Source organism: Hyperolius riggenbachi, chromosome 5 (assembly GCF_040937935.1).
Source record: "Hyperolius riggenbachi isolate aHypRig1 chromosome 5, aHypRig1.pri, whole genome shotgun sequence".
Taxonomy (NCBI): domain Eukaryota; kingdom Metazoa; phylum Chordata; class Amphibia; order Anura; family Hyperoliidae; genus Hyperolius; species Hyperolius riggenbachi.
The window spans coordinates 19,279,961-19,306,446 of NC_090650.1; the positions used below are offsets into that span (position 1 = coordinate 19,279,961).

Below are 26,486 nucleotides of genomic sequence, written 5' to 3' on the forward strand. Positions count from 1 at the left end.
CCTGACGGGGACTCAATCTCTTAGCCCCCTCAATGTATTCCAAATTTTTGTGATCAGTGTAAACGGTAATCGTATGTTCTGCTCCTTCTAGCCAATGACGCCATTCTTCGAAGGCCAATTTAATAGCTAGGAGCTCCCTGTTGCCTATATCGTAGTTTTTCTCTGCCGGTGAAAACCTACGAGAGAAATAGGCACACGGGTGTAATCTTCCCTGCAACCCAGAACGCTGAGACAGCACAGCCCCTACCCCGACCTCCGAGGCGTCCACCTCCACAATAAAGGGATAGGAGGTGTCGACGTGTCTCAAAATGGGCACAGAGCAAAACAATTCTTTCAAAGTGGAGAAAGCAGCCAGAGCTTCAGGTGACCAGTGGTTGGTATCTGCCCCTTTCTTTGTGAGACTGGTGAGGGGTGCGATGACTGTGGAGTACCCCTTTATGAACCTTCTATAGTAATTAGCGAATCCTAAAAATCTCTGGAGAGATTTCAGTCCCACTGGCTGAGGCCATTCCAGGACAGCAGAGACTTTGGCAGGATCCATAGAAAGGCCCGAGGTGGAAATTATGTACCCCAGAAAAGTGACAGATGTTACCTCAAAAATGCATTTCTCCAATTTAGCATAAAGCATGTTCTGTCTTAACTTGTGCAGCACAAATTTGACATGTGCCCTGTGCTCAGAGAGGTTATCTGAGAAGATTAGTATATCATCCAGATATATCAGAACAAATTTACCCAACACCTCCCTGAATACTTCATTAATGAGTTCCTGAAAGACGGCCGGGGCGTTACACAACTCGAAGAGCATCACCAGGTACTCATAATGCCCATCGGGTGTGTTAAAGACCGTCTTCCACTCATCGCCCTCTCTGATCCGCACCAGGTTGTATGCACCCCGCAAATCCAATTTCGAGAAAATCTTAGCATTGGTGACCTGAGTGAATAAATCGTCTATCAAAGGCAATGGATAGCTATTTGTTACTGTGATTTTATTCAGGCCCCAGTAATCAATGCATGGCCGAAGGCCTCCGTCTTTTTTCTCTACAAAAAAGAAACCTGCTCCGGCAGGCGACCGGGAAGGGCGAATGAAACCCTTAGCTAAGTTTTCGCGGATGTACTCTCGCATGGCCACTTTTTCTGGCCCAGACAAATTGTAGAGATGACCTCTAGGGGGCATACAACCAGATCGGAGATCGATGGGGAGGTAGTTTCTCTGCAGCTTTGGGACAAAATACATCTAAATAATTCAGAATATTGTTTCGGTACTCCTTCCACATGAATCCTGGTCTGACCCAAGGTTACCCTCACTAAACAATGATGAAAGCAATGGGCTGACCAGCTTGTTAGCTGACCAGTGGCCCAATTAATCTGAGGGGAGTGAAGGTGTACCCAAGGCATGCCAAGGATGATAGTGGAGGTTGTCATGTGTAACACAAAAAGGAACAACTTCTCCCTATGCAGCACCCCTATAGTGACTCCCACCTCTGGTGTCTGAGACAGAGGACGGTTACGTTGCAGGGGGGAATCATCCACTGCCGTAACTTGGATAGGTGGTGTTACCGGGGTGAGTGGAATACCCAATTTCTTAGCAAATTCGTAATCCATAAAATTAGCTGCTGAGCCCGAATCAACGAAGGCCTCAGTGACTTCAGATTTATCTTCCCATGTAATCGTACAAGGAAGAAGCAACCTTTTATCATTTAGGGGTAAAAGTTGTACGCCTAGGGTATTACCCCCAACTACTCCTAGGCAGTAGCGGTTCCCGATTTTTTAGGGCAATTCTGTACTCTATGACCCCCCTCTGCACAATAAAGACATAACTGCTCTGAAATCCTGCGTCTCCGCTCCACTTGAGACAACCCTGACCAACCAATCTGCATTGGATCGGGTGGAGGTGAAACGGGAGGAGGTGGAGTCACAGGAGGCGCAGCGTAGGACACCATCTTTACATGATTTCTACCCCGGGTCTGTCTCTGATAGCGTAGCCTACGGTCGATCCTGATGGCCGATGAAATGGCCTCATCAATGGTCTTAGGTTCAGGCTGACTTAACATAAGATCAGAGACCTCATCTGACAACCCTGATAAGAAACAATCTAACAGGGCAAAGGTGCCCCACCTGGTTGATACTGACCACCTTCTGAATTCAGCAGCATACTCCTCGACCGGACTCTTGCCTTGACGTAAGAACTTGAGCTTCCGCTCAGAAGTCGAGGCAATGTCTGGATCGTCATAAATTATTGCCATGGCTTTAAAAAATTCATCTACAGAGGTTAGGGCTAAGTCTTCAGCGGGTAGACTGTACGCCCAGGTCTGAGAATCGCCTGATAACAAAGTCTTAATAAAGGTGACCCTTTGGGCCATAGTTCCTGAAGATCTAGGTCTCAACTCAAAGTATGATAACACTCTACTCCTAAAATTTCGGAAAGCAGATCTGTGACCAGAACATTTTTCAGGTACAGGCATGCGTATGTCTGTGCTAGGAGGAGATCGCACTTCATCCACAGCCGTCTGGAGGGTTTGTAAAGACCCGGACAAAGCGTCAATTAACGCCCGGTGATTACCCAGCACTTGGTTGATGGTATCCACCGAAGTGGTAAGTGCGCCCAGACGGTCGGTGTGTGCGTCCATTTGTATTTTTCGGTCTGGCGTTCTGTAACGATCTGTGTAACACAGAGAGGGTCTGATTACCGGTGATCTGCAGTATCACCGATAATACAGATATATACTCGATTATTGATGATCTGCAGTATCACCGATAATCAGATATATCTCTAACCTCTGGACACCTGGGTGATAAGAGTGTTTGGTGCAATAGAAATACTTTGAGGACTGCACCTGAGGAGCAGGTGCACAGCAGTAAGGAGTACTGCACAGTAACACGTTCCTTCCGCACGCCTGAGACTCTCCCGAGGGAGGGGTCAGGCTGGGAGTAGGAAAGACAGAGTGTGAGTGACACCAAGGAAGGGTGTCACCCACAGGTCTGTGAGCTATCTCTAGACTGAGGAGATAGCTCTCGAGGTCGGGCAAGCCGGGTCGGCAACAGACAGACAGATCAGGGACAGAGACAAGAGACAGATGCGGAATCCTAACACAAGCAGAGTTCGGCAACAGAGTATCAGATATAGCGAAGTACCTAATCAGAGATCAGAAGAGTAGTCAGGAAAGCAGAAGGTCATAACAAATAATCAACAATGCCTAGTCTTGGGTGTGAGCTCCTTGATCATCAACACCCTGGAACTGGTCTGAGAATAACCAGATGGTAAAGCTAATTCCTAGTCTGAGGTGAGAGGTCCCTGGTCAACAACACCTAAGAACTGGTCTAAATAATAACACAGATAATATACAGTTTTCCCTAGACTGAGGTGGGAGGTCCTTGATCATCAACACCTAGGAACTGGTCTAGATAATAACACAGATAATATACAGTTTTCCCTAGACTGAGGTGTGAGGTCCTTGATCATCAACACCTAGGAACTGGTCTAGATAATAACACAGATAATATCACAGATACTGACAAGGTCTGAGTGCTACCAAGTAGTGATCGCAACGCCAGACACCAGAGAAATGACCAGCAGCCAGTATATATACCCACGCGCTCTCCAGCGCCTCCCCTAAGTGCTGGACCAATGAAACCTGATAGAATTGTCAGCTGATCGGCTAGATCAGCTGACACCCTTCTGACTGCCATAAAGGCTCTGCCTCTCAGCGCGCGCGCGCGTCCTTCTGAACCTGTGTGGACTATCAGTCCCAGCCACACCAGACGTGTTGTAATGCATCTGTAGGTTTGAACGCGGGGCCAGCCGCACCGCTGTCAGAGCATGCGGCGGTTTCCCCGCGTTCCGCCGTACTGCTAGTGGTAGGCCCATGCGTGCAAACCGCCTCGTCGGACGCGGAATCCGCCGCCTTGTTCACTGGGCACGCGGCGGTTTCTCCGCGCTCCGTCAGGCCAGTGGATGCAGGCCCAAGCGCGCAAGCTCCCATGTTGAACGCGGAATCAGCCGCCTTACTCTGAGTACTCGCGGCGGCTTTTCCGCGTTTTCTCACAGGGCCAAATACTTTTGCAAACCACTGTATGTGTACCGTAGTATTGACCATGTGGAGAGAGCAGTTAATAATGGCTTCACCAAATACCATTTCTTACCCACTGCAATATCACTGTCCGTTTTACTCAGATGTTAGAGCTCTAGTGCATAGTTTATACAAGGTGTATATGTTGCCTCTAGAGGGCTCTGCACACCTCTGTTGGTAGTCATTTCAGATGCAGCCTGGTTTTAGGATGCGTTGCCATCTCTACATTGTTATTTAAAAAAATGTGTAAACTATTTTTATGGCCAGCCACTCCCGGGCTCACATTATGCTTATTAGGTAATTAGCTAGAGGTTAGGGTCCCTTCCAGAAGGATAACCTCATCGTGGTGGAAGAGTCCAGTACGGAACACTCTGCATGCAAGCTGTTTGTGGAAGCTAACATCCTCCATTAATGGTAATTTGGTGCATCTGTTTTGAAAGGACAACTAAAGCGAGAGGTATATGGAGGCTGCCATATTAATTTCATTTTAAGCAATACCAGTTGCCTGGCTGTCCTGCTGATCCTCTGCCTCAAATACTTTTAGCCATAGACCCTGAACAAGCATGCAGCAGATCAGGTGCTTCTGACGTTATTGTCAGATCTGACAAGATTAGCTACGTGTTTGGTCCTGGTGTTATTCAGACATTACTGCAGCCAAATAGATCACCAGGGCGGCCAGGCAACTGGTATTGTTTAAAAGGGACTCTGAGCACTTACATGGGGCTTCCTCCAGCCCACCGCAGGCCGCGAGGTCCACCGGTGTCCTCCTGGCTCCTCTCCGTGCGCCTCCGCCGGCCCCCGTTACCGGCTACACCCGGGTCGGTAACGGGGGCCTGGGCGCATACGCAGAAAACCGCGCATGCGCAGACCTGTCATGCCGGCCACCCGTGATGACAAGCAGCGTAAGGATCCAGGAAGAGCCGGCCCGACACCGACCCGGGTGTCGCCGGTAACGGGGGCCAACAGTAATTTTCAGCGTTGGTTGGTGCCTGCATCAGAAACACATCCTCTATCTATATATTTTTATGTAACCCCACCCTCCCAGTGATGTCATAGCCTAGCCTGGTTAGGTATGTGCAACAAGAAAGCAGGACACGGCACACAACAGGCTGTAACAGCGACAAGTTGTACTGAAGCTTAGTGAACACACGACATCATTTGGGGCGGAGCACTTCCTACCTGAGGAAGGGCTCTGCCCGAAACATGTTGTGTGTTCACTAAGCTTCAATACAGCTTGTCGCTGTTACAGCCTGTTGTGTGCCGTGTCCTGCTTTCTTGTTGCTGTTACGGTTTTGGCAGGAGTGGTGTACCTGTCGGACGCTGAGCACCGGCTGGCCGGATTAGGCCCGGTTATTTATCCAAGGTCTGGGGTAATCTGCTTTATTTTGGTTAGCTATGTGAAATTTTTCTCCTAGAGCATTCTGGGAGACCAGGTATTGTTTTCACTGGCTAATGAATTCTCAGAAATAAACATTCCGCAGAGCTGCACCTGACAGGACTGAAGATGTCCCCTCCTGTGATACATTTCAGAATGAAAATCAGTAATAGGAAAGATTTTACAATGAGCAAACCCTGACTTAATCATTTATACACAAATATTGTTAAAAAATACAAGCAATTTTATTTATTATGTTATTTTCACTACAGGTCCTCTTTGAATACTGAGCATCACCCGTGAGCTATGACCATACCTGAGTGCGCTTGTGTGGATACGTGCCCATTGGCCACTCCATTGGCTTCGCTTATGTCCTCCAGCTTCACATAGACCGGAGGGGGGGTGGGATCCAGGCGGGGTGGTGGGGTGCTGCCATTGTTATAGTTGTGCTTGACCCGCTGTATCACACCATCTGCAAATACCAGAACCAGGAGTACATGAGTTATAGTTACTAGTACCAGGGGTACATGAGATACAATTACCAGTACCCGGAGGAGTACATGAGATACAATTACCAGTACCAGGGGTACATGAGATACAATTACCAGAACCAGGAGGAGTACATGAGTTATAGTTACTAGTACCAGGGGTACATGAGATACAATTACCAGAACCAGGAGTACATGAGTTATAGTTACTAGTACCAGGGGTACATGAGATACAATTACCAGTACCAGGGGTACATGAGATACAGTTACCAGTACCAGGGGTACATGAGATACAATTACCAGTACCAGGGGTACATGAGATACAATTACCAGTACCAGGAGTACATGTGATACAGTTACCAGTGCCCGGGGTGCATGAGATACAATTACCAGCACCAGGGGTGATACAATTACCAGTACCAGGGGTACATGAGATACAGTTACCAGTACCAGGGGTACATGAGATACAATTACCAGTACCAGGGGTACATGAGATACAGTTACCAGTACCAGGAGTACATGAGATACAATTACCAGTACCAGGGGTACATGAGATACAATTACCAGTACCAGGGATACATGAGATACAGTTACCAGTACCAGGGGTACATGAGATACAATTACCAGTACCAGGGGTACATGAGATACAATTACCAGTACCAGGGGTACATGAGATACAATTACCAGTACCAGGGGTACATGAGATACAATTACCAGTACCAGGAGTACATGTGATACAGTTACCAGTGCCAGGGGTGCATGAGATACAATTACCAGCACCAGGGGTACATGAGATACAGTTACCAGTACCAGGGGTACATGAGATACAATTACCAGTACCAGGGGTACATGAGATACAATTACCAGCACCAGGGGTACATGAGATACAGTTACCAGTACCAGGGGTACATGAGATACAATTACCAGTACCAGGGGTACATGAGATACAATTACCAGTACCAGGGGTATATGAGATACAATTACCAGTACCAGGGGTACATGAGATACAATTACCAGTACCGGGAGTACATGAGATACAATTACCAGTACCAGGGGTACATGAGATACAATTACCACTACCAGGAGTACATGAGATACAGTTACCAGTACTAGGGGTAAATGAGATACAGTTACCAGTACCAGGAGTACATGTGATACAGTTACCAGTACCAGGGGTACATGAGATACAATTATCAGTACCAGGGGTACATGAGATACAATTACCAGTACCAGGGGTACATGAGATACAATTACCAGTACCAGGGGTACATGAGATACAGTTACCAGTACCAGGAGTACATGAGATACAATTACCAGTACCAGGGGTACATGAGATACAATTACCAGCACCAGGGGTACATGAGATACAATTACCAGTACCAGGAGTACATGTGATACAGTTACCAGTACCAGGGGTACATGAGATACAATTACCAGTACCAGGGGTACATGAGATACAATTACCAGTACCAGGGCTACATGACATGCAATTACCAGTACCAGGGATACATGAGGTAGAGTTATCAAATATCAGGAGGTACATGAGATGCAATGACCAATACCAGGGGTACATAAGATATTTATTTACTCAAGTATTTATATAGCGCCATTATCATTACTAATACAGGGGGTAGGTGGGATGAAAGCAGGAAATTAGTTGCTTGCTAGCGGCAGAAATTTGGGCACCTTATTTATAAAGGTGCCTATGGCGAGGCCTGAGAGTTATCATTTACTGATATCTGCAGGGTGACACTAACGCCGCTGTCTGTATGCACGACGGGCCTCCGGCTGCTATGCGGGGGGAAGGGAGGGGGGAGACGAGTGGTGTGTGAAGGAGTGGCTTCTGAGTGGTGGGGAGGCGCCCACCATCTAACCAATAATCGGGAGCTGGGGGAGTGAGTAAGGAAGACGAGAGGACGCTGCGCTCGCCGCTGGATGGGGAGTGATGGCCAGGGCCAGATCTAGACTTTTTGCTGCCTGAAGCAATACATTGTTATCAGTTTCTAAGACCCAAAAATGTATTTAACGTAACCACTTTTCCTCCCCCGGGACGAGTAACCACGTCCCTGCAAAATGCCACAACTCTCGTAGCTACTACGTCCCTGTTCGCTCCCTATCACCCCCGCACGTGCTTGTTAGTGCCGATCGCTTGCTGCTAGATCAATGAATGGGAATTCAGTTCCCATTCGTTGATCTAAGTCCCCGTGTGAATGACCACAGCCGCCATTCACAAAACCAGTCCACGCATCACCTCCTCGATGCTTGCTAATATTAGCATGAGAAAGTGAGCAGCGAGGACATCTTGTGGCCAAAACGTAAAATTACATCTACATTTTGTTTTCCAATAAAGAACATATTTGTCCCCTATTTTTACATTTAAAATTAACCCCTGACTTCTCACACTCCCCCATTAGCTACCCAAAAAATGTTTTTTTTGGGGGGGAAAAATGTACAAATAAAAAAAACAACATAAATAATTACCTTAGGGACTTAACTTTTTTAATATGTATGTAAAGAGGATATACTAATGTTACTTTATAAATTATGGGTCTGTAATTAGGGATGGGAGCAAAACTGGAAAAATGCACCTTTATTTCCAAATAAAATATTGGCGCCAAACATTGTACTAGGAAAACATTTTAAATGTTGCAATAACCGGGACAAATGGGCAAATACATTCATAGGTTTTAATAATGGTAGCATATATTATTTTAAAGCTATAATGGCCGAAAACTGAGAACAATAATTTTTTTTCCATTTTTTTGAAGAATAAAATAATTGTTAGCAAAAAGTACCCCCCAAAGAAAGCCTAATTGGTGGTGAAAAAAACAAGATAAAGATTGTTTTGTTGTAATAAGTAGTAATAAAGTTATAGGCAAATGAATGGAAGGAGCGCTGACAGGTGAAAATTGCTCTGTTTTTTTAAGGGGAAAAACCCTTCGAGTTGAAGATAATTAATTAAGATAATAAAGCCCAGTGGCGTAGCTAAGGACCTGGGGGCCCCGGTGCAAGTTTTACAATGCCCCCCCCCCCCCCCCCCCAGCACTCTGTACATAACAACTGATACGGCGCATCAAAACCTGCTAATGGCAACTACAGTGTCAGAGGTGCAAGAAGGGGATGGGGAACAAGTAAAGCTTGTTAATGATCACTACTATTCAAAGTATCTATATAAGTTATTATAATGAGCACAGGACCAATAGAGAGCTAATATTGTAGTTGAGGAAGGGCCCTTCGGGGGCCCTGTGGCCCAAGGGCCCCGATGCGGTCGCTACCTATGCACCCCCTATTGCTACGTCCCTGATGAAGCCCAAGCATCCCCGGAACCCATCAGAAGTCCCCCTGTTCCAAGTCTAGGATGAATCTGCTGTGCCGTGTGTTTTATCATGTACCGACATCGCCACCTGCTGGACACGAGCTGCATTGTCACCTTACTGAGGATGGAAATAGAAGCAGACCTGTAGTTCCAGCTGTATGTATATTTCTGAAATAGTTAGATTTGGCACAAGAGTACCCAATAGTCAGAGGACCAGTTTCCTGATATGCTGCTATATCAGCTTTGTAAACCTATTTTCATTAATATTTCTGTAGCACTTCTTCCCGTCAATTGTTTAAAGTGGGATAAAACTCTGACATACATTCAATAAAAATGTGTTTTCCTATTTTTTATTACCCCTACAGTTATCAGATTTGTAATATTGTCTGTTTACAAATTACAAATTCCCAAAGTACAGTTTATCTGCTCTGAAAGCTGCCACTGCATTTTATTGCATAACTGCTGTATTTCTATAATGAAATCTATCTAGTAATGCTCCTCAGCTCAGTTCTGGTAGTTTGCTAATCTTTACTAAATGTAGCTGACAAAGGAATGTAAACAAAAGATAATGTTATCAGCTCTCCTGATGCAGCCAGAAGCTTTCCACTGAAGAACAATGTGCTGCGTTTAAAGGACCGCTATTGCAAAAAAAAAAAAAAAAGTAGGCAGTTAAAAGGACAGGACCGACAGGTTTGGGACCAGTCCATCTCCTCATGGGGGATTCTCATGGTTTTCAACAGAGTTTCCTGAACAGCAGTTTAACTGCCAAAATAGTAAGATACCAGCCAGCCTCCATACTACTTTACTCACTTGCACACTATTTTGTCAGTTAGACTTTGAAACTGCTGTTTAGGTAATGCTGCTGAAAGCAAAGAAAGCCCTGAGAATCTCTCATGAGGTGATGGACTGGCCCAAAACCTGTCAGTTCTGTCAGATTTTAACTCCCTACTTTTTTAATGATAGTGGTGCTTTAACTATTTGAGTGCTGTTCTGCTACAATTTTTTTTTTTTTGCGTTGGTAGATTTTATGCTGTAAATAATCTTTAAAGGGAACCTTTGAGTAAAATTGAGTAAAATTATTTAAAATAAACACATGACGTAGCTGCAAACGAATATTACATTCTAACCTCACTGTCCGTTCCTCTCAGAAGCTCACCATTTTCTTTTTACAGTGATCCCTTCCAGTTCTGATAATATTTTGTCAGAACTGAAATATACCAGTTGCTGTCAGTTATATATCCGCAGCTGTCAGTTACAACTAAATGTGCAAGGCAATGTCCATGTTTCCCTATGGCTTAAGTGGGCGATATTACAGTTTAACAGTGTGCTGACCAAGAAGCTGTTATGGGGTAATGGCCATTTTCAAAATGGAGGACAGAGAATTCCATTAATCACAGTGGACAAACATGAGACCCAGGAGAGGAGAAAGAGATTGAGGAGTAGACTACACAGGAGGTAAGTATGACTTGTGTATGCTTATTTCGACTTTTAATTCTCAGTTCAGGTTCTCTTTAAGTACAAACAGGAAATGCTGGGCTTCATACCACTTTAATGATAGCCAATGACATGCTTGGTACACTACCTTCATGATTCCTAACCCTAACTTCCCCCACCTCCAACATTATAGGACTAATGAAGTAAGCAGAATATGGAGGTTGCCATATTTAGTTGCTTTTAAACAATACCAGTTGCCTGGCAGTCCTGCTGTTGTGTTTGAGGAACAAACTAGAGACCGCACTCAGAAGGCTTATTCAAAACTGTATTGTCAGTTATCAGAGCACGACAGAGGTTGTGTTTGGCTCCTGTAGTGTCTGAATCACAACAGAAACAAGCAATAATTATAACATGAGAAACATCTGATCTGCTGCATGCTTGTTCAGGGTCTATGGCTAAAAGTATTAGAGGCAGAGGATCAGCAGGACAGCCAGGAAACTGGTATTGCTTAAAGGACCATTCTAGTGGGAAAAAAATAAGCAGCTAAAATCTAACAGAACCGACAGGTTTTGGGCCAGTCCATCTCTTCATGAGGGATTCAAAAGCATTTTCTGAATGGCAGTTGCTAAGTCTAACTGACAAAATAGTGTGCAAGTGAGTAGAGAGGCTGGCTGGTATCTTACTATTTTGGCAGTTAAACTGCTGTTCAGAAAATGCTTTTGAAAACAAAGAAAACAATGAGAATCCCCATGAGGAGATGGACTAGTACAAAATCTGTCGGTTCTGTCAGATTTTAATTGCTTACTTTTTTCACAGGAGTGGACCTTTATGCTGCGTTCACAGTGGGACGTTAAAGTCCCACGTTAGAGCAGCCTGTAAGGCCCCATTCACACTTGCGTTTTGCCTTGCAAACGGACCGGATCCTGATCGGATCCTGATCGGATCAGGACCTGATCCTGATCGGAACCGTACGGTTCTGATCAGGATCCGATCAGGATCCGGTCCGTTTGCATCAGGCATGCATCAGGCTGCCATCAGGATCTGTGGGCAAAAAATAGCGAAATTAAATAAAAAAATGTTGGGGTCAGCACCTGGTGCACGTGTAGAATCAGGTTCCTCCGCTGTAGGCCTCACCTCCACCTCTGACATTCTGCCAAACAGCTCCAGCACGTCTGTCACTGCTGCTCCACTCCAGACATGCTTGGCCCATGTGTCCCCATCCGAAATGGCCGCTTGGATACGCATAGGAAGTGGGGTAGAACGTCAGGTTTTTGTAGGAAGTGTGTTCTGTGCCTTCCGTTCCCCATTGGTTTCTGTGTGCCTGATGGTGCTGTCAGGCTCCGGTCAGGCTCCGGTCAGGATGCGTGGGCCGGAGATCCGGACCCAAAAAATAGCGCATGTTGGAAAAGAGCCCGGAGTCCGGATCCGATCCGGCTCCGGTACGTACGGAACGGACGCGTGTGAACGTCCGCATAGACATTACATTGCTATGCGGAACGTACGTTCCGTTTGTACAGTATGCGTTCCGGATCCGATCCGGAAAATCCTGATAGCGAACGCTAATGTGAACCGGGCCTAACGCAGCCCAACTCACAGCAATAATAAATCAATGGGCTGTTCACAGTGCCTACGTTGTGTTGGAGTATAATGCAGCATGGTAAATGGAAGTGCAGTGTGCTGTGCGTTATACTCATATTTGGCAGCATTAGATTGTTTGCACATGCTCAGTAATGTTAGTTTTTTTTTTAAAAAATGTCCCGCATGCGCCGTATTCGTTCGATCCGCATGCGACAAAAAGTACGCATCACGTACGCATCAAGAGACGCATAATGCAGATCAATGTAACGTCCAACTTCAAAGCTAACATGCGTTGCGTTAGGGGCACGTTATGCGACCATAACGACCCCTAAAACGCAACGTCTTGGTGGGAAAGAGCCCTTAAAAGGAAATAAATATGGCAGCCTTCATATACCTTTTGCTAAATTAGTTTTAAAGAAAATGTTTAGTTTTGTTTTTTTTTTTCTTCAAGAAATGTGATCAAATTTCCCAGGTTTTATCAAGTCAAGTGGTGAAAAATTTTGATTATGGTCATTTTTCAGAAAATCAAACAGTATAGGCTAGATTGTCAATCAACTTTTTCAGAGTTTTCAATCATTTTTATCAGAATTGGGTAACAAACAAAAAAAAAATCAAACACGTGCGTGATTGATTATTCTGCTGTTTCAAAAGTTACATCCAATCAGAAAAAAATGGATCGTAATTTTTGGATAGAGAGAAGAATATAAAGAATTGTAAATTACGCACATTTTTGATACAGGATACCTCTTAAGGTGGCCACACATAGTACAATGAAAAGATTTGATTATCCCATTTTTCAATAAAAGTGATTGGCTGTAAAGAAAGATTGAACGTTTTGGGGTTTTTTTTCCAAGTGACAATTTTTAGAAAATTGAATGGTGTAGTATGATAAATTGTTACGTTGTTGATTTACAGAACCAAGCAATTTTTTTTCAGACTTTTTGAGTTCATCATCGGAAAAAGAAATCAAAACATGCAATATACATTGGTCAGGCAAGACAAGCAAAAAAGTTACAATCGGAATGTTATTCTTTTTTTTTAACGTTATATGGTGTGTGGCCATCTTAGGACTACAGAGGGCACTCACCAAATTCCAGGAAGGCGTAGGGCCTGGAGGCCAGGGCAATGGTTGTGCTGTTGTAAGATGATGAGAATTCCCAGATCAGTTCCTCCAGGAAGCTGAACGCCGCAGCGGAGGGGTAAGCGCTGGAGCAAACCACCAGGGAGGAGATGTCACCTGCCGAAAGAAAACTGCCCACACACGGCACAGTTACACTGTGGCACTCGATACCTAACCACACCCACTCCTTCCACAGCCAATCACAATCACCCCTCCTACAGCCAACCACACCCACCCCATTCAAAGCCAATCACACCCACCCCTTCCACAGCCAACCACACCCACCCCTTCCACAGCCAATCACACCCACCCCTTCCACAGCCAACCACACCCACCCCTTCCAAAGCCAATTACACCCACCCCTTCCACAGCCAATCACACCCACCCCATCCAAAGCCAATTACACTCACTCCTACCACAGCCAGTCCTACCCACCCCTTCCACAGCCAATCACACCCACCCCTTCCACAGCCAATCACACCCACCCCTTCTACAGCCAATCACACCCACCCCATCCAAAGCCAATCACACCCACCCCATCCAAAGCCAATCCCACCCACCCCTTCCACAGCCAATCCCACACACCCCTTCTACAGCCAATCACAACCACCCCATCCAAAGCCAATCCCACCCACCCCTTCCACAGCCAATCCCACCCACACCTTCCACAGCCAATCCCACCCACACCTTCCACAGCCAATCATAAAGCTTCTGAGGATCCAGTCTACCAATGACTGCAAAGATTCACATTTATGGGTCTGACTGCTGATCTCTCTTCCTTCCTCCATTAGGCTTGTGGAGAGCTTAAAGGACAAATGAAGTGAGAAGAATATGGAGGCTGCCGTATTTGTTTCCTGTTCAGCAATACCAGTTGCCTGGCAGCCCTGCTGGTCTATTATGCTGCAGTAGTAGCTGAATAACACCAGAAACAAGCATGCAGCTAGTCTTGTCAGATCTGACAATGATGTCAGAAACACCTGATGTGCTGCATGCTTGTTCAGGGGCTATGGCTAATAGTATTCGAGGCAGAGGATCAGCAGGGCTGCCAGGCAACTGGTATTGCTTAAAAGGAAATAATTATGGCAGCCTCCATATACCTCTCACTTCAGTTGCCCTTTAAAGTGGACCTGACAGAACAGAAGAAAACACATTTTTACTTTCCTGGTGTGAGTTGTTTGCAATCAATAAATATGTCTATGTCTGCTAATGTATGTCACTCTCTCTGTCCGGATACCCTGAATTGTCAAAGGCTGAGATTGGCTTTATTCCCCCTGGATTACCTTCAGATCAGGTGAGCTGTCGGCGCTGACCGCTCTCTGCTTCAGTGCTATAGATTGGCTGTATTGGCTGATAAGGTTTTTCTAAGTTTAGCAGCCAATCAATATGGAAGCGATGACTGGTCGGTGTTTATCCTCAGCCGACATGCTGGGAATACAGTTTTATTTTCAGCCTTTCCTGTCCGCTTTGACCTACAATATTTCTCTCCATTGTCCAGTGGCATGGCCGGCTTCCAGGGGGTGCACGTGATGTACATTCAAATGGCCCTGACCACATTTCTACCTGCTACCTGCTAGCTGCGGGCTTGTCTGTGGCTGCTGCAAAAGGTAGCTCCACCCCCTGGTCCCGCTGGGGTTGATGGGGGTGAAGACTCTAGGAACCTGCTGCTGCCTCTTGCTGAGTCTGCGTGAGCCGTGTGTGCCAGTAGCCCCGCCCCTCACTCACAGGCGATGTCTGCGCTGCGCACTAATCAGAGAGAGACCTGCTTGTCACGCCTGACTCCTGGATATCTTCTGTCCCCAGCTACAAGCAGAAAAGTAAGATTCCAGAACTACCTCCCAGCTGGGGAAGCCTATAGATGCGAATACAATGAGAAGGAGGCACTCAAAAGGCGTATAAACAATAGTTTAATCCACAGGTGCTAACACAACATGTTTCGGGGTTTCCCCCTTTCTCAAGCCTATAGATGCTAAAGGGGAATCTGCGTGTATTATGCAATATTTATCTGCCTAGCTATATACACTAAAAAGGGGATCTGTTTATATATACTAAAGGGGGGATCTGCTTATATACCCTAAAGGGGGGAATCTGGCCATATCCAGCGCTGCGTAATATGTTGGCGCTTTATAAATAGAGATGTTGCGAACATCTCCAAATCTGTGGGCCTTCAACTACTTCCGGGTCGCAATGACCCGGAGTAGTACGCCTGCGCCGCCCGGCGGAGCGCGTCCTAGATCGCGCTCTTGTTGCCGGGCACTTTCTGCGCATGTGCGTGACGTCATGAGTGACGTCACGCGCATGCGCAGAAAGTGCATGGCAACAGGTGCGCGATCTAGGACTCGCTCCGCCGGGCAGCTCAGGCGTACTACTCCGGGTCATTGCGACCCGGAAGTAGTTGAAGGCCCAGAGAGATTCGCCCGGTGAACGGTTCGGGCCATCTCTATTTATAAATACAATAAATGAATAAAATATACACCAAAAAGGGTGATCTGCCTATAAACACTTAAGTGGATCTTTGGGTGTGTGTGCGAGTGCGTGCACCTAAAGAGGATGAATGGGGGGGGGGGGGGGGGGCAACAAAATCTGGTTATGCTCAGGGCGCTGTGAAACCTAAAGCTGGCCTCGTCCAGTGGATTAAGATGGTTTAGATTTAGAATTATCTGCAAGTTTCCACAGCACAATAAATATAATGGCACATTTGGGATGATCATCAGTGGATATGGATGATGCCAAAAGCTTGAAGAACACCTCCAGCCAAAAAAAGGTCTGAATGGCAATACACACAGTATATGTAGTCTATGCACTGTGTACAGTTAGATGAACATATAAAGTTTACGTCTGGTATGTAGTGGATAGAACAGACTCACATTTATATCTGTAGCAGCACTTCCTTATTTCTAAAGTACACCCTCAGCATGTGTGCTCCCCTCCAGCTTGGTTCCCTCCTCTGCCCCTCCCTCTCCTGCTCTCTGCCTGACTGGATCAAATTACTTCTCTTTTCACAGTGTGTAGGAGAGAGAAGAGACAGGAGAACTGCTGCAGCACGTCTTATGTCTGTCTGCTATAATTCTTATTTCAGATGTCTGTCTGCCTAGATTAGATCACATGGACATGAGGGGTGGAGTTATGACATCAATCCCCCAGCATCCTTTGCACCTATGGTTTGGGAAGAAAAAAAATGCCAGGGCCCAATTTCACAGTGGGGGTGGGGATTTCAAGACCGTATGTGGAATACGGACCTTGTGGGTGAGAAAATCACACTTTATCATGTGAGAGTTTATATATCTTGGCATCTTATTAGGTTCAAAGCAAACTGTAATTTATAATTTAGGTACTCTAAATTATTTAGGTACTCTAAACAGTCTAGGGGTGCTCTGGCAGCTCCTGACATGCCTATCTGCAATGCATGGTCCACTATTAAAGAGGCCCTGTAGTGACATATACAGTCATGGCCGAAATTGTTAGCACCCCAGAAATTGTTCCTTATGGAGAGTTCTGAAGTGGCCAGCAATGAGTCCAGATCTAAATCCCATTGAACCCCTGTGCAGAGAAAAATTTAAATTGCTGTTGGGAAAAGGCACCCTTCCAATAAGAGACCTGGAACAGTTTGCATAGGAAGAGTGGTCTAGAATTCCAGGTGAGAGGTGTAAGAAGCTTACTGATGGTTATAGGAAGCGGCTGATTTCAGCTATTTTTTTCCAAAGGGTGTGCAACCAAATATTAAGTTAAGGGTACCAAAATTTTTGTCCAGCCAATTTTGGAGTTTTGTGTGTCAATGGCATAAATTCTGGTAGCTATGTTAGGTAAATATATTTTTGTAGGTAAAATACCTCATGCGGTATTTTCCTCCTTTTTTTTAGCAATTCTGAAAGATTTTTCTGCATTTCCGAACTTGAGGTGAAACATGAGGTAAAACGTGCGGTAAATGCGTAAAGTGCGGTAAAACATGCGGTATTTCAGCGGTAAGCACGCAGTAAATAAATAATAGTAGTCTTTAACTGTCTTCCATAAGTTAGGATAGTCTTTGGAATATGTTTTGTTTGTTTGTTTTCAGGGGGAAGGTGTATTTGATTATGTAGCAACCTATGGAAAGTATATTTTTAGGCATCCCCTATAAAACAAAACAAAAAAAGCCTGAATAGGAACTCTGCTAAAAACTGCAAAATACATACAAATTGACTTTACCTCCAGGTACAGGCAAGTCTTCAAACTGATCGGTAAATTATGTGCTAACATGCCCCCTAATTTCCATAATACTTTTCGGTAAAATGAATGCAAATTGCCGCACAAATTACCTCATAATTTACAGCATGAGGTAAAACATGACTAAAACCCTACCAGAATTGAGGCCATTATGTCCAATTTGCTTTTTTCTCTCCCTTTTTTGTTTTGTTCCAATACACACAAATGGAATAAAGATGTGTATTGCAAAATGTGTGTTACTGCAATACTTTACTGTGAGAAATAATGATTTTCTGGAAAAATGTCTGGGGTGCCTACAATTTTGGCCATGCAGTAGAATGCAGTAAATTATTCAGGATACTATTATTCAGGCAATAACAACGGAGCAATACCATATGTGGTCAGTAGAAGAGCCAGGCACCACATATGCTATTGCTCCGTTGTTATTGCCTGATGAAGCGGGATCAAACCTGCGAAACGCGTTGCATATTTGGAGTTCATAAATAGAATATATTGACTGTCTTTACTACAGTCGTTGTGTGTCTACTTGGAGGAGGTAAGTCCACCACTACCTCCTCTATTTACCAAGAATTTGGTTTTTAAGCTCATTTATCTTCCTTTTATCCTTTTGGCGCCTCTGTTCTCCTGCATAATCTCCAAAGAGCTGTTTGAACAAGCAGGTGGAACAGCTTTATCGGGGGACAGTGGAGGAACGATGGGCTGGACAGAGGTGCTGAAAAGCACTATACTTTCCATAGCCTCCCCTCCACTCAGGTTAGTAAGTTTTCTCACTTCCTGGCCCTTTCACACCAGGAAGCAGGAAGTGACGGCAAGTGCATGTCACTTCCTGCTTGGCCCGGTGGCCAGTCAGTGTTCCCTGAAGGCCTGTTTTTGGCGGTGTGATGCGGTGCATCGCAAACGCTGGTTTGCAGTCTGAAAGCGGCCTCAGGCTTACTTTCAGTGGTAGGACCATAGGTGACACTATAGGTTTGTAAGAGCCCCATTCACTTAAAAAGAGAACCTGCAGCCTCAAAAAGTGCCCCTGGGGGGTACTTACCTCGGGAGGGGGAAGTCTCTGTATCCTATTGAGGCTCCCCCCGTTCTCCTCCGTCCCACGGTAACAGAGCTGGATCCCCCCCCCCCCCCCCCCCCCCCCCCCCGAAACCACAGCTAACAAATTTTCCTGCTGTGGTACAGGCGCAGTAGTGCCTGCAATATTTACCTTCCAGATGGGCTAAGTGGAAATAGCTGAGCCTTATCGGGTCCGCTCTACTACGCAGATGACTTGCGCCTGCGCAGCAGAGCAGACCCGATTGCAACTGGTTAATTCCGCCTTAGCCCATCGGGGGGAGCAGCTACTGCGCATGCGCTGGAGCCGGGAAAGGTAAATAACTACGCACCGCTGTTCGGGGACCTCTAGCGCTGCCACTGTGGGATGGAGGAGGACAGGGGAAGCCTCGATAGGATCCAGAGGCCCCCCCCCTCCTGAGGTTAGTACCGCCCAGGGGCACTGTTTAAAGTTACAGGTTCTCTTTAAAGCAACCATGAAGTTACCTGAATAAAGGGAAGGCTTTGGCTCCCTTGAAGCCTTCCCTGCCTTCTCTCGATCTCCTTTCCAGTCCCCACCTCCCCCATTCAAAATGTGCACCTTCAGGACTCCTTGGAAAGGTGTCAGAAACACATGTGTCCCCGAGTGCTTCCGCAGAGCTCAGTAGCATGTCCGTACAATGCTTGTTCCTAATTGGTCACCTAACACTATCACGAATGATCGTTTGGAGCGACGGGACAGTAATGCAGCCTCTGCTCAGGTGAATAGCTGGAAATGTCAGTAGACGGCTGAGGCCCTGAGGAGCTTACTGTATGTGGAAGTCGCAGACACTGGCGCTGCCTCTGGCTGGCCGCTGGGACAAGGTGCCCGACAGCCTCCTCACCCATCTCTTGCACTCCACGATCTGCTTGTTCAGGTGGAAATCGGTGGAGGCCGACAGAGGGAGGCCGTCTCGTAGCCTCACAAGACAGGCGTAGAGGATCATGGGTATTCACCTTCCGTCCAGTCATGAAGTCAGCATCTGCAAACAAGATGGAGGAAGTCACACAGATCACACAATGTTACGGGATACAGATCTTGTGGCATTAAAGAGGACCTGAACTCAGAACTTCCTCTCTGCTCTGAAAGATAAGCAACAGCATAATCACCTTTACAGAAAAACATTAATTTGTTACAGCCGATACAAACGCTGCAACAAATCTGCATTGTGTCTACTTCCTGCTTCCTTGGAAGCAGACAAAGGGTTAACATCCTGTGTTCACCAATTAGCTGCCCTGCCCTGGCAGAGGAGATTCCTGAGCTGACACGGCTGAGAGATCAAATTACAGTGGTGATTAGTCACACATGAGGGGGGATTACACATGCTAAACTCTCTAGATACACACAGGGTGCATTTCTCTGTGTTTTCCTTCTGTCCTGTGCAAGAGTTCAGGTCCACTTTAATCAATGGTTGCAGAACACTCCATTAAGAGTCACCGGTAGCGATGAGGGGGAATTGCTCATTCTGGTTTCACCAAAGTTATCCCCACAATTTGGTAGATTTATGCAAAAGTGATTTTATAAAAATAAAAGATTTCTCATGCCAATGAAGCCTTTTATTTCCCAGTAATATCCTCCTGTAAAGAGCCGTATCCCTCCTCCCAGCACACACACAAATCATCAATGCAAAACATAAAGCACTCATCTGCTCAGGGCCAGCGCTTCCATTAAGGCAAAGGGGGCAATTGCTCCAGGGCCTCAAGTAATGCTGGGGCCCCCGACCTCCCCCTTAATTGTTCCGTGCTGCTAAGTGCATGATATGCAGGGGCCCCTGCCAGGGCTGGTTCTAGATCTTTTGCTGCCTGAGGCAAACTTGTGAGGATGCGCCCCAACCCCTCTCCCCCTAATTTGGAATGGTCACACAGCACCCGACAATTTATTCTGCTTCATTTAATGTTCTCACATGACATGCTGCAGCTCAACACAATAGCACACTGGCTGGCTGCGAGTCTGTGCCAAACAAACTGCTAACACTCTGCTACTCCATTCCTCCTTAGTCAGGACAGCAGTGCCACCTCCTCCCTTTTGCTGTGCAAGTCGAATAAATCACTGCTGCTCTCCTTCCTCCCCCCTCCTCACTCACTGACAGACTCCTCACACAGCACAGCAAGCTGCTTTTCTCCAATGATGCTCTCCTGCCTCCCCCTCCTTACTCACTGTCAGACTTCTCACACAGCACAACAAGCTGCTTTCCCCAATGCTGCTCTCCTGCCTCCCCCCTCCTCACTCACTGTCAGACTCCTCACACAGCACATCAAGCTGCTTTTCCCCAATGATGCTCTCCTGCCTCCCCCCTCCTCACTCACTGTCAGACTCCTCACACAGCACAACAAGCTGCTTTTCCCCAATGATGCTCTCCTGCCTCCCCCTCCTTACTCACTGTCAGACTTCTCACACAGCACAACAAGCTGCTTTTTCCCAATGCTGCTCTCCTGCCTCCCCCCTCCTCACTCACTGTCAGACTCCTCACACAGCACAACAAGCTGCTTTCCCCAATGCTGCTCTCCTGCCTCCCCCCTCCTCACTCACTGTCAGACTCCTCACACAGCACATCAAGCTGCTTTTCCCCAATGATGCTCTCCTGCCTCCCCCTCCTCACTCACTGTCAGACTCCTCACACAGCACAACAAGCTGCTTTTCCCCAATGCTGCTCTCCTGCCTCCCCCTCCTCACTCACTGTCAGACTCCTCACACATCACAACAAGCTGCTTTTCCCCAATGATGCTCTCCTGTCTCCCCCCTCCTCACTCACTGTCAGACTCCTCACACATCACAACAAGCTGCTTTTCCCCAATGATGACCTCTTCACCTCGCTCGTTCTCCTCCCGCTTGTCCTCCTACTCTGACTGCATGCTGTTAGCGTAAACACAGTACAAACATGCCACCCCTGTAATCTCTGCACCTGATGAAAATGTTGCACCTTGCTTCATGAGAGAACCCTGGCCCTGGCCCCTGCACTATAGCAGCATAATATTTCACCTATCCCGGACTCTCAGTTCATGCTGCACGCCCGTCATCCTGCTGCCTGTGTCATGTGACATACGTTACACTTGACATACACTGGGTCACCTGACACAGGCAGCAGGATGAAGATGGGCGTGCAGCATGAACAGAGCAGCCAGGAGAGGTGAAATGCAATGATGCTATAGTGAAAGAGCCCCGATATTGTGCGCTCAGCAGCATGGAACAATAGGGAAGGAGGTCGGGGGTCCGGCATTGTGGGTGGGAGGTGGCGAAATGTTAAGTGAGAAGTCGGGGGACGCTGGCTGGATGCAGAATGTGCTGGGGGGGGGGCTGGGATGGGGGCTCCAGGTTACCTTTCCCAGGGACCACATTGGCATACATCTAAAATTGGCGCTGACAAATTTGGGCCCAGAATGAAGCCAATCAACAGCTTAATCTGGGCCTGAACAAATCCCGGCCACGTTAATTACTATTAACCCTCCAGGCCGCCATGGATAGAAGGGGAAAGACATAATTCCGCTGCCAGCTATTGCTGGCAGACGAATTACACTGTTTTTAAGCTAATTTGGGTACCGTCTTTCGCCGGCGCCCAAATTAGCTTCTGTGCACAGCTATAGCCGTAATTCACGTTACGGTCTATGGTGCGCCCAAACTTGCCGGCGCCAAATTGTTCTGCTTCGCCACATTGGTGGTTGAACCGGCCCTGCATCACCTCACTAGTTTACAGATACCAACCCAACCACAATCTCGGATCTGCACACAACCTTCTTCTCTAGAATCACCTCCTTGCATTCAGGTATACAAGACTTCTCACATGTCTCACCCCTCCTCTGGAATCTCCTTCCAAAACATGTCCGTCACTCTCCAACCTTTGACATTTGTAAGCGTTCCCTCAAAACTTACTTTTTCCGACAAGCCTACGCTCTAGCTTAGCCCGAATCCCTGCCAACCTCTGTCTGAGTTGTGCTCCTTACTAAATGTAACCTAAAACACACACTGCCTCTAGGTATGCGTATCGTATACTACGTATTGTATACTACTCATCTCTTGGTTGCTCTGGTAAGTAGTGATGCTCAAATCCGGATCCGGGAGATACCCGGATAGTTGCTATCCGGATATCTCCCAGTAAACCTGTGCGGGGTGGTCAATCTTACCTGTCTGACGACTTCTTCGTCTGTCCCTGGCGCCTCCCACAATGCGTTCCACGCGCATCACGTGACTACAAACACTTCCTCCTTCAACCCGGAAGGAGGAAGTGATTGTAGCCACGTGACCGCCGCGTGGAACGCATTGTGGGAGGCGCTGAGGGACGGACCGAAGAAGACGTCAGACAGGTAAGATTGACCCCCGCCCACCCCGCACAGGTTTACTGGGAGATATCCGGATAGCAACTATTTGGGTATCTCCTGGATCCGGATTTGAGCATCAAATAGCCAATCTCTGTCAGGTCCACTCTACTACGCAGGCGCAGGAGACATGCGCCTGCGCAGTAAAGCGGCCCGACAGCGATCGGCTATTTCCGCCTATCTCCGAGGCAGAGAGCCGATACTGCGCCTGTGTTGGAGCTGGAAAGGTAAATATTTACATCCCCGCTGTTTGGGGAGCTTGATCTCTGCCGCCATGGGACCGAGGAGGATGGGGGATGCCTCAATAGGATCCGGAGGCTTCCCCCACCCGAGGTGAATACCCCCCAGGGGAGATTTTTCTCAATACAGGTTTTCTTTAAAAATTTATTAGGAAATGACTTACCTGAAGCACCCCCCCGACCAGCAGAGTGTTCCCGGGGAGGGGGGGGGTCCGGTCCTCGGTCACTACTTGGTCAGAGGGAAGGGGCGGATAGGCTGCAAGTTATCTTCCTCTGTATCTGAAGCAGAAAGTGAAGATATAACTACTGTGTGCTCAGACTAATAACGTCTATTGTTCTAGGGTGATGGAACCTTAATGGATACAAATCACTTTTATAGCCAGCATCATGTGACAGGTCAGCACTCAGAACAGTGAAGAACCAATGAATCATCATGGAAAGGGAAAACAGATACTTAAAGTTTAACTGTCGGGCATAAAATCAAAAAACAATTCTTTATTTTTATCTGGTAAACAAGTAATAAGGATGCTAATCAGGCAATCCAAAAGTTAAAATCTCTATTACTTTTCTTGTTGATGAATGATCATTCCCCAGATTACCTGACTCTTACTTGGTACACACAAAATTTGGTACACAAAAAGGAAGTTGCAGGGCATGCTGGGTTGTCCTTTTTTGCTTCTCTAGTAGAGAAGTAGAAGTAGAGAAGCAAAATATGACAACCCAGCATGCCCTGCAACTTCCTTTTTGTGTACCAAACTTTGTGTGTACCAAATAAGAGTTAGGTAAACTGGGAAATGATCATTCATCAACAAGAAAAGTAATAGAGATTTTAACTTTTGGATTGCCTGATTAGCATCCTTATTACTTGTTGTTTACCAGATAAAAATAAAAAATAGATTTTTGATTTTATGCCCGACAGTTACACTTTAAGGTGGCCACTAACGGTCCAATTTCTAGCGAAAAATCGTTCGAGCGATCAGAAATTCTGATCAGATTGGTTGTAAATAAACTCTGATTACGAACGATTATAAAAACTGTCTGATTGGATTTTCGTCAAACCAAAATTTGGATTTTCTTGTTGGTTGTGATAGATAGGAAGCAGAGATTGGTTTGTTGATGGTGTAGTGAACAATTTTTCTTCCGATCAGAATTATTTGATCACTTGAACGATTTCTTGCTAGAAATTGGATAGTTAGTGGCCACCTTTGGAATGAAATTCTGCTCCTGCAGTTACACTTTGAGGCCTCTTGCGCACTACATGCGATTCCGATTTTTTATACGATACAATTTTTGATTCCGATTAAAAAAAACGTAGCAGCATGCAGTAATTTTTTTAAATTGGAATCAAAAATCAGATCGTATTAAAAAAAAATTGGAAACGCATGCAGTGTGCAAGAGGCTTAAAGAGACTCTGTAACCTCAAAAACATCCCCTGGGGGGTACTCACCTCGGGTGGGGGAAGCGTCCGGATCCTAATGAGGCTTCCCACGCCGTCCTCTGTCCACCGGGGGTCTCGCTGCAGCCCTCCGAACAGCCGGCGACAGACCCGACTGTCAGTTCAATATTTACCTTTGTTGGCTCCAGCGGGGGCGCTGTGGCTGCTCTCGGCTCCGAACTACACGGAAATACCCGATCTCAGTCGGGTCCGCTCTACTGCGCAGGCGCCGGAAACTTGCGCCTGTGCATGAGAGCAGACCCGACGGCGATCGGGTATTTCCGCCTACTTCGGAGCCGACAGCCGTCAGAGCGCCTGCGCAGGAGCCGGGAAGGTAAATATTGACATCATCTTTCAAGGAGGGCTGCAGCGAGACCCCTGAGGGACGGAGGACGGTGTGGGAAGCCTCATTAGGATCCGGAGGCTTCCCCCACCCGAGGTGAGTACCCCCAAGGGGACGTTTTGACGTTACAGATTCTCTTTAAGGCTGGTTTTACATATATTTATTGCGATACAATGGGGATGGGAGTCTCCTGCAGCATCCCACCCAGTGCCGGATTTACCATAAGGCACTGTAGGCAAGTGCCTACAGGCGCCTAGTGAGGGAAAGGCATCTCACTCTGCTCTCTCCCTCCTTCGCTATGCAAAGTCCTGATGAGAGTGTAAATGAGAGATTACTCGCTCTGCTCTCGGCATTCCACTGAGAAGATCTCCCTTCAGTCAGGAGCACCTCTAGCTACCTAATACTGAGGTTCCTCTAGCTACCTAATACTTGAAGGCAGGCATGCTCAAATCCCTCGGCGCCCCCCTTGCTGCGTTCCAATCCGGCGTCACGTGACTATACACTTCCTCCTTTAACCCGGAAGGAGGAAGTGTATGTAATCACGTGCCGAGCGACGAGCAAAGAAGACGTCTGATGGGTAAGATTAACCCCCCCTCGGCCACCCGTACAGCTGCTGCAATTAAAGTGAACCAGAGACAAAGTACCCTCATGTATTTTACCATATAGATCAGTGGGAACATTAGAGAAAACACCTTCCCTGCTCTCTGTTTCACTCTGCACTGCACAGCTTGCTTCTTGTCAGACCTGATAAAATGCCCGACTGAGCATTCAGTCTGGCTTTGCTATAATGACTCAGCTATAATGATTCCTGAGCAGAGCCAGCAGGGGGCAGGCTTGGACTTGAAAAGAAATGAGAGAACACAGACTGAGCTATAAATATTCCTGAGCAAAGCCAGACTGAATGCTCAGTCAGGGATTTTATCAGGGCTGATTAGAAGCAAGCTGTGCAGTGCAGAATGAAACAGAAAGCAAGGTAGGTGTTTTCTCTAATGTTCCCACTGATATAGATGGTAAAATACATGAGGGTGCTTCGTCTCTGGTTCCCTTTAAGTGGGTGAAATCCGAATAACACCTATTCGGATTTCATCCGAATTCGTGATTTGAGCATCCCTGCTTGGGGGCACCTCTAGCTACTTAATATTGAGAAACTTCTGGCTACCTAATACTAAGGGGCACCTGTAGCTACCTATGCTGAGCAAGGGAAGTAAGGGAGAAGCAACAGCTGGGACAGCCAGCACACTAGCCGTGAAGTTTGGTGGGGTTTGTAGGTTCATGGAGGGGAAGTCTAAAGGTGGCCACACACCATACAATTTTTAAATATCTGTTCAATTCAAGAATGACAATACATTTTTTTCTGACTGATTGGGACATTTCAAAAATCTGACCAATGTACCACACACGTATGTTCAATTTTTCACCAATTATAATAAAAATTATTGGAAACTCTAAGAAAATTGCTAGGGTGTGTATATTAATAAATTGACAATCTAACACACACCATACAATCTTTAGAAA

General features: G+C 46.5%; 1 protein-coding gene across 3 annotated transcripts in view; it reads right to left on the reverse strand.

Moving 5' to 3' along the window:
* SEC22C (SEC22 homolog C, vesicle trafficking protein) overlaps positions 1 to 26,486 on the reverse strand; it is a 48,728-nt gene that overhangs the window by 16,485 nt on the left and 5,757 nt on the right. For all 3 annotated transcript variants that reach the window (XM_068238515.1, XM_068238516.1, XM_068238517.1), the window contains 4 exons: positions 23,358 to 23,472; positions 19,415 to 19,626; positions 13,346 to 13,509; positions 5,759 to 5,914 (listed from right to left, as the gene is read on the reverse strand). In XM_068238515.1, coding sequence (XP_068094616.1) covers positions 5,759 to 5,914; positions 13,346 to 13,509; positions 19,415 to 19,590 — 496 coding nt within the window. In that variant the 5' untranslated portion in view covers positions 19,591 to 19,626; positions 23,358 to 23,472. The remainder of the gene's footprint in view (positions 1 to 5,758; positions 5,915 to 13,345; positions 13,510 to 19,414; positions 19,627 to 23,357; positions 23,473 to 26,486) is intronic.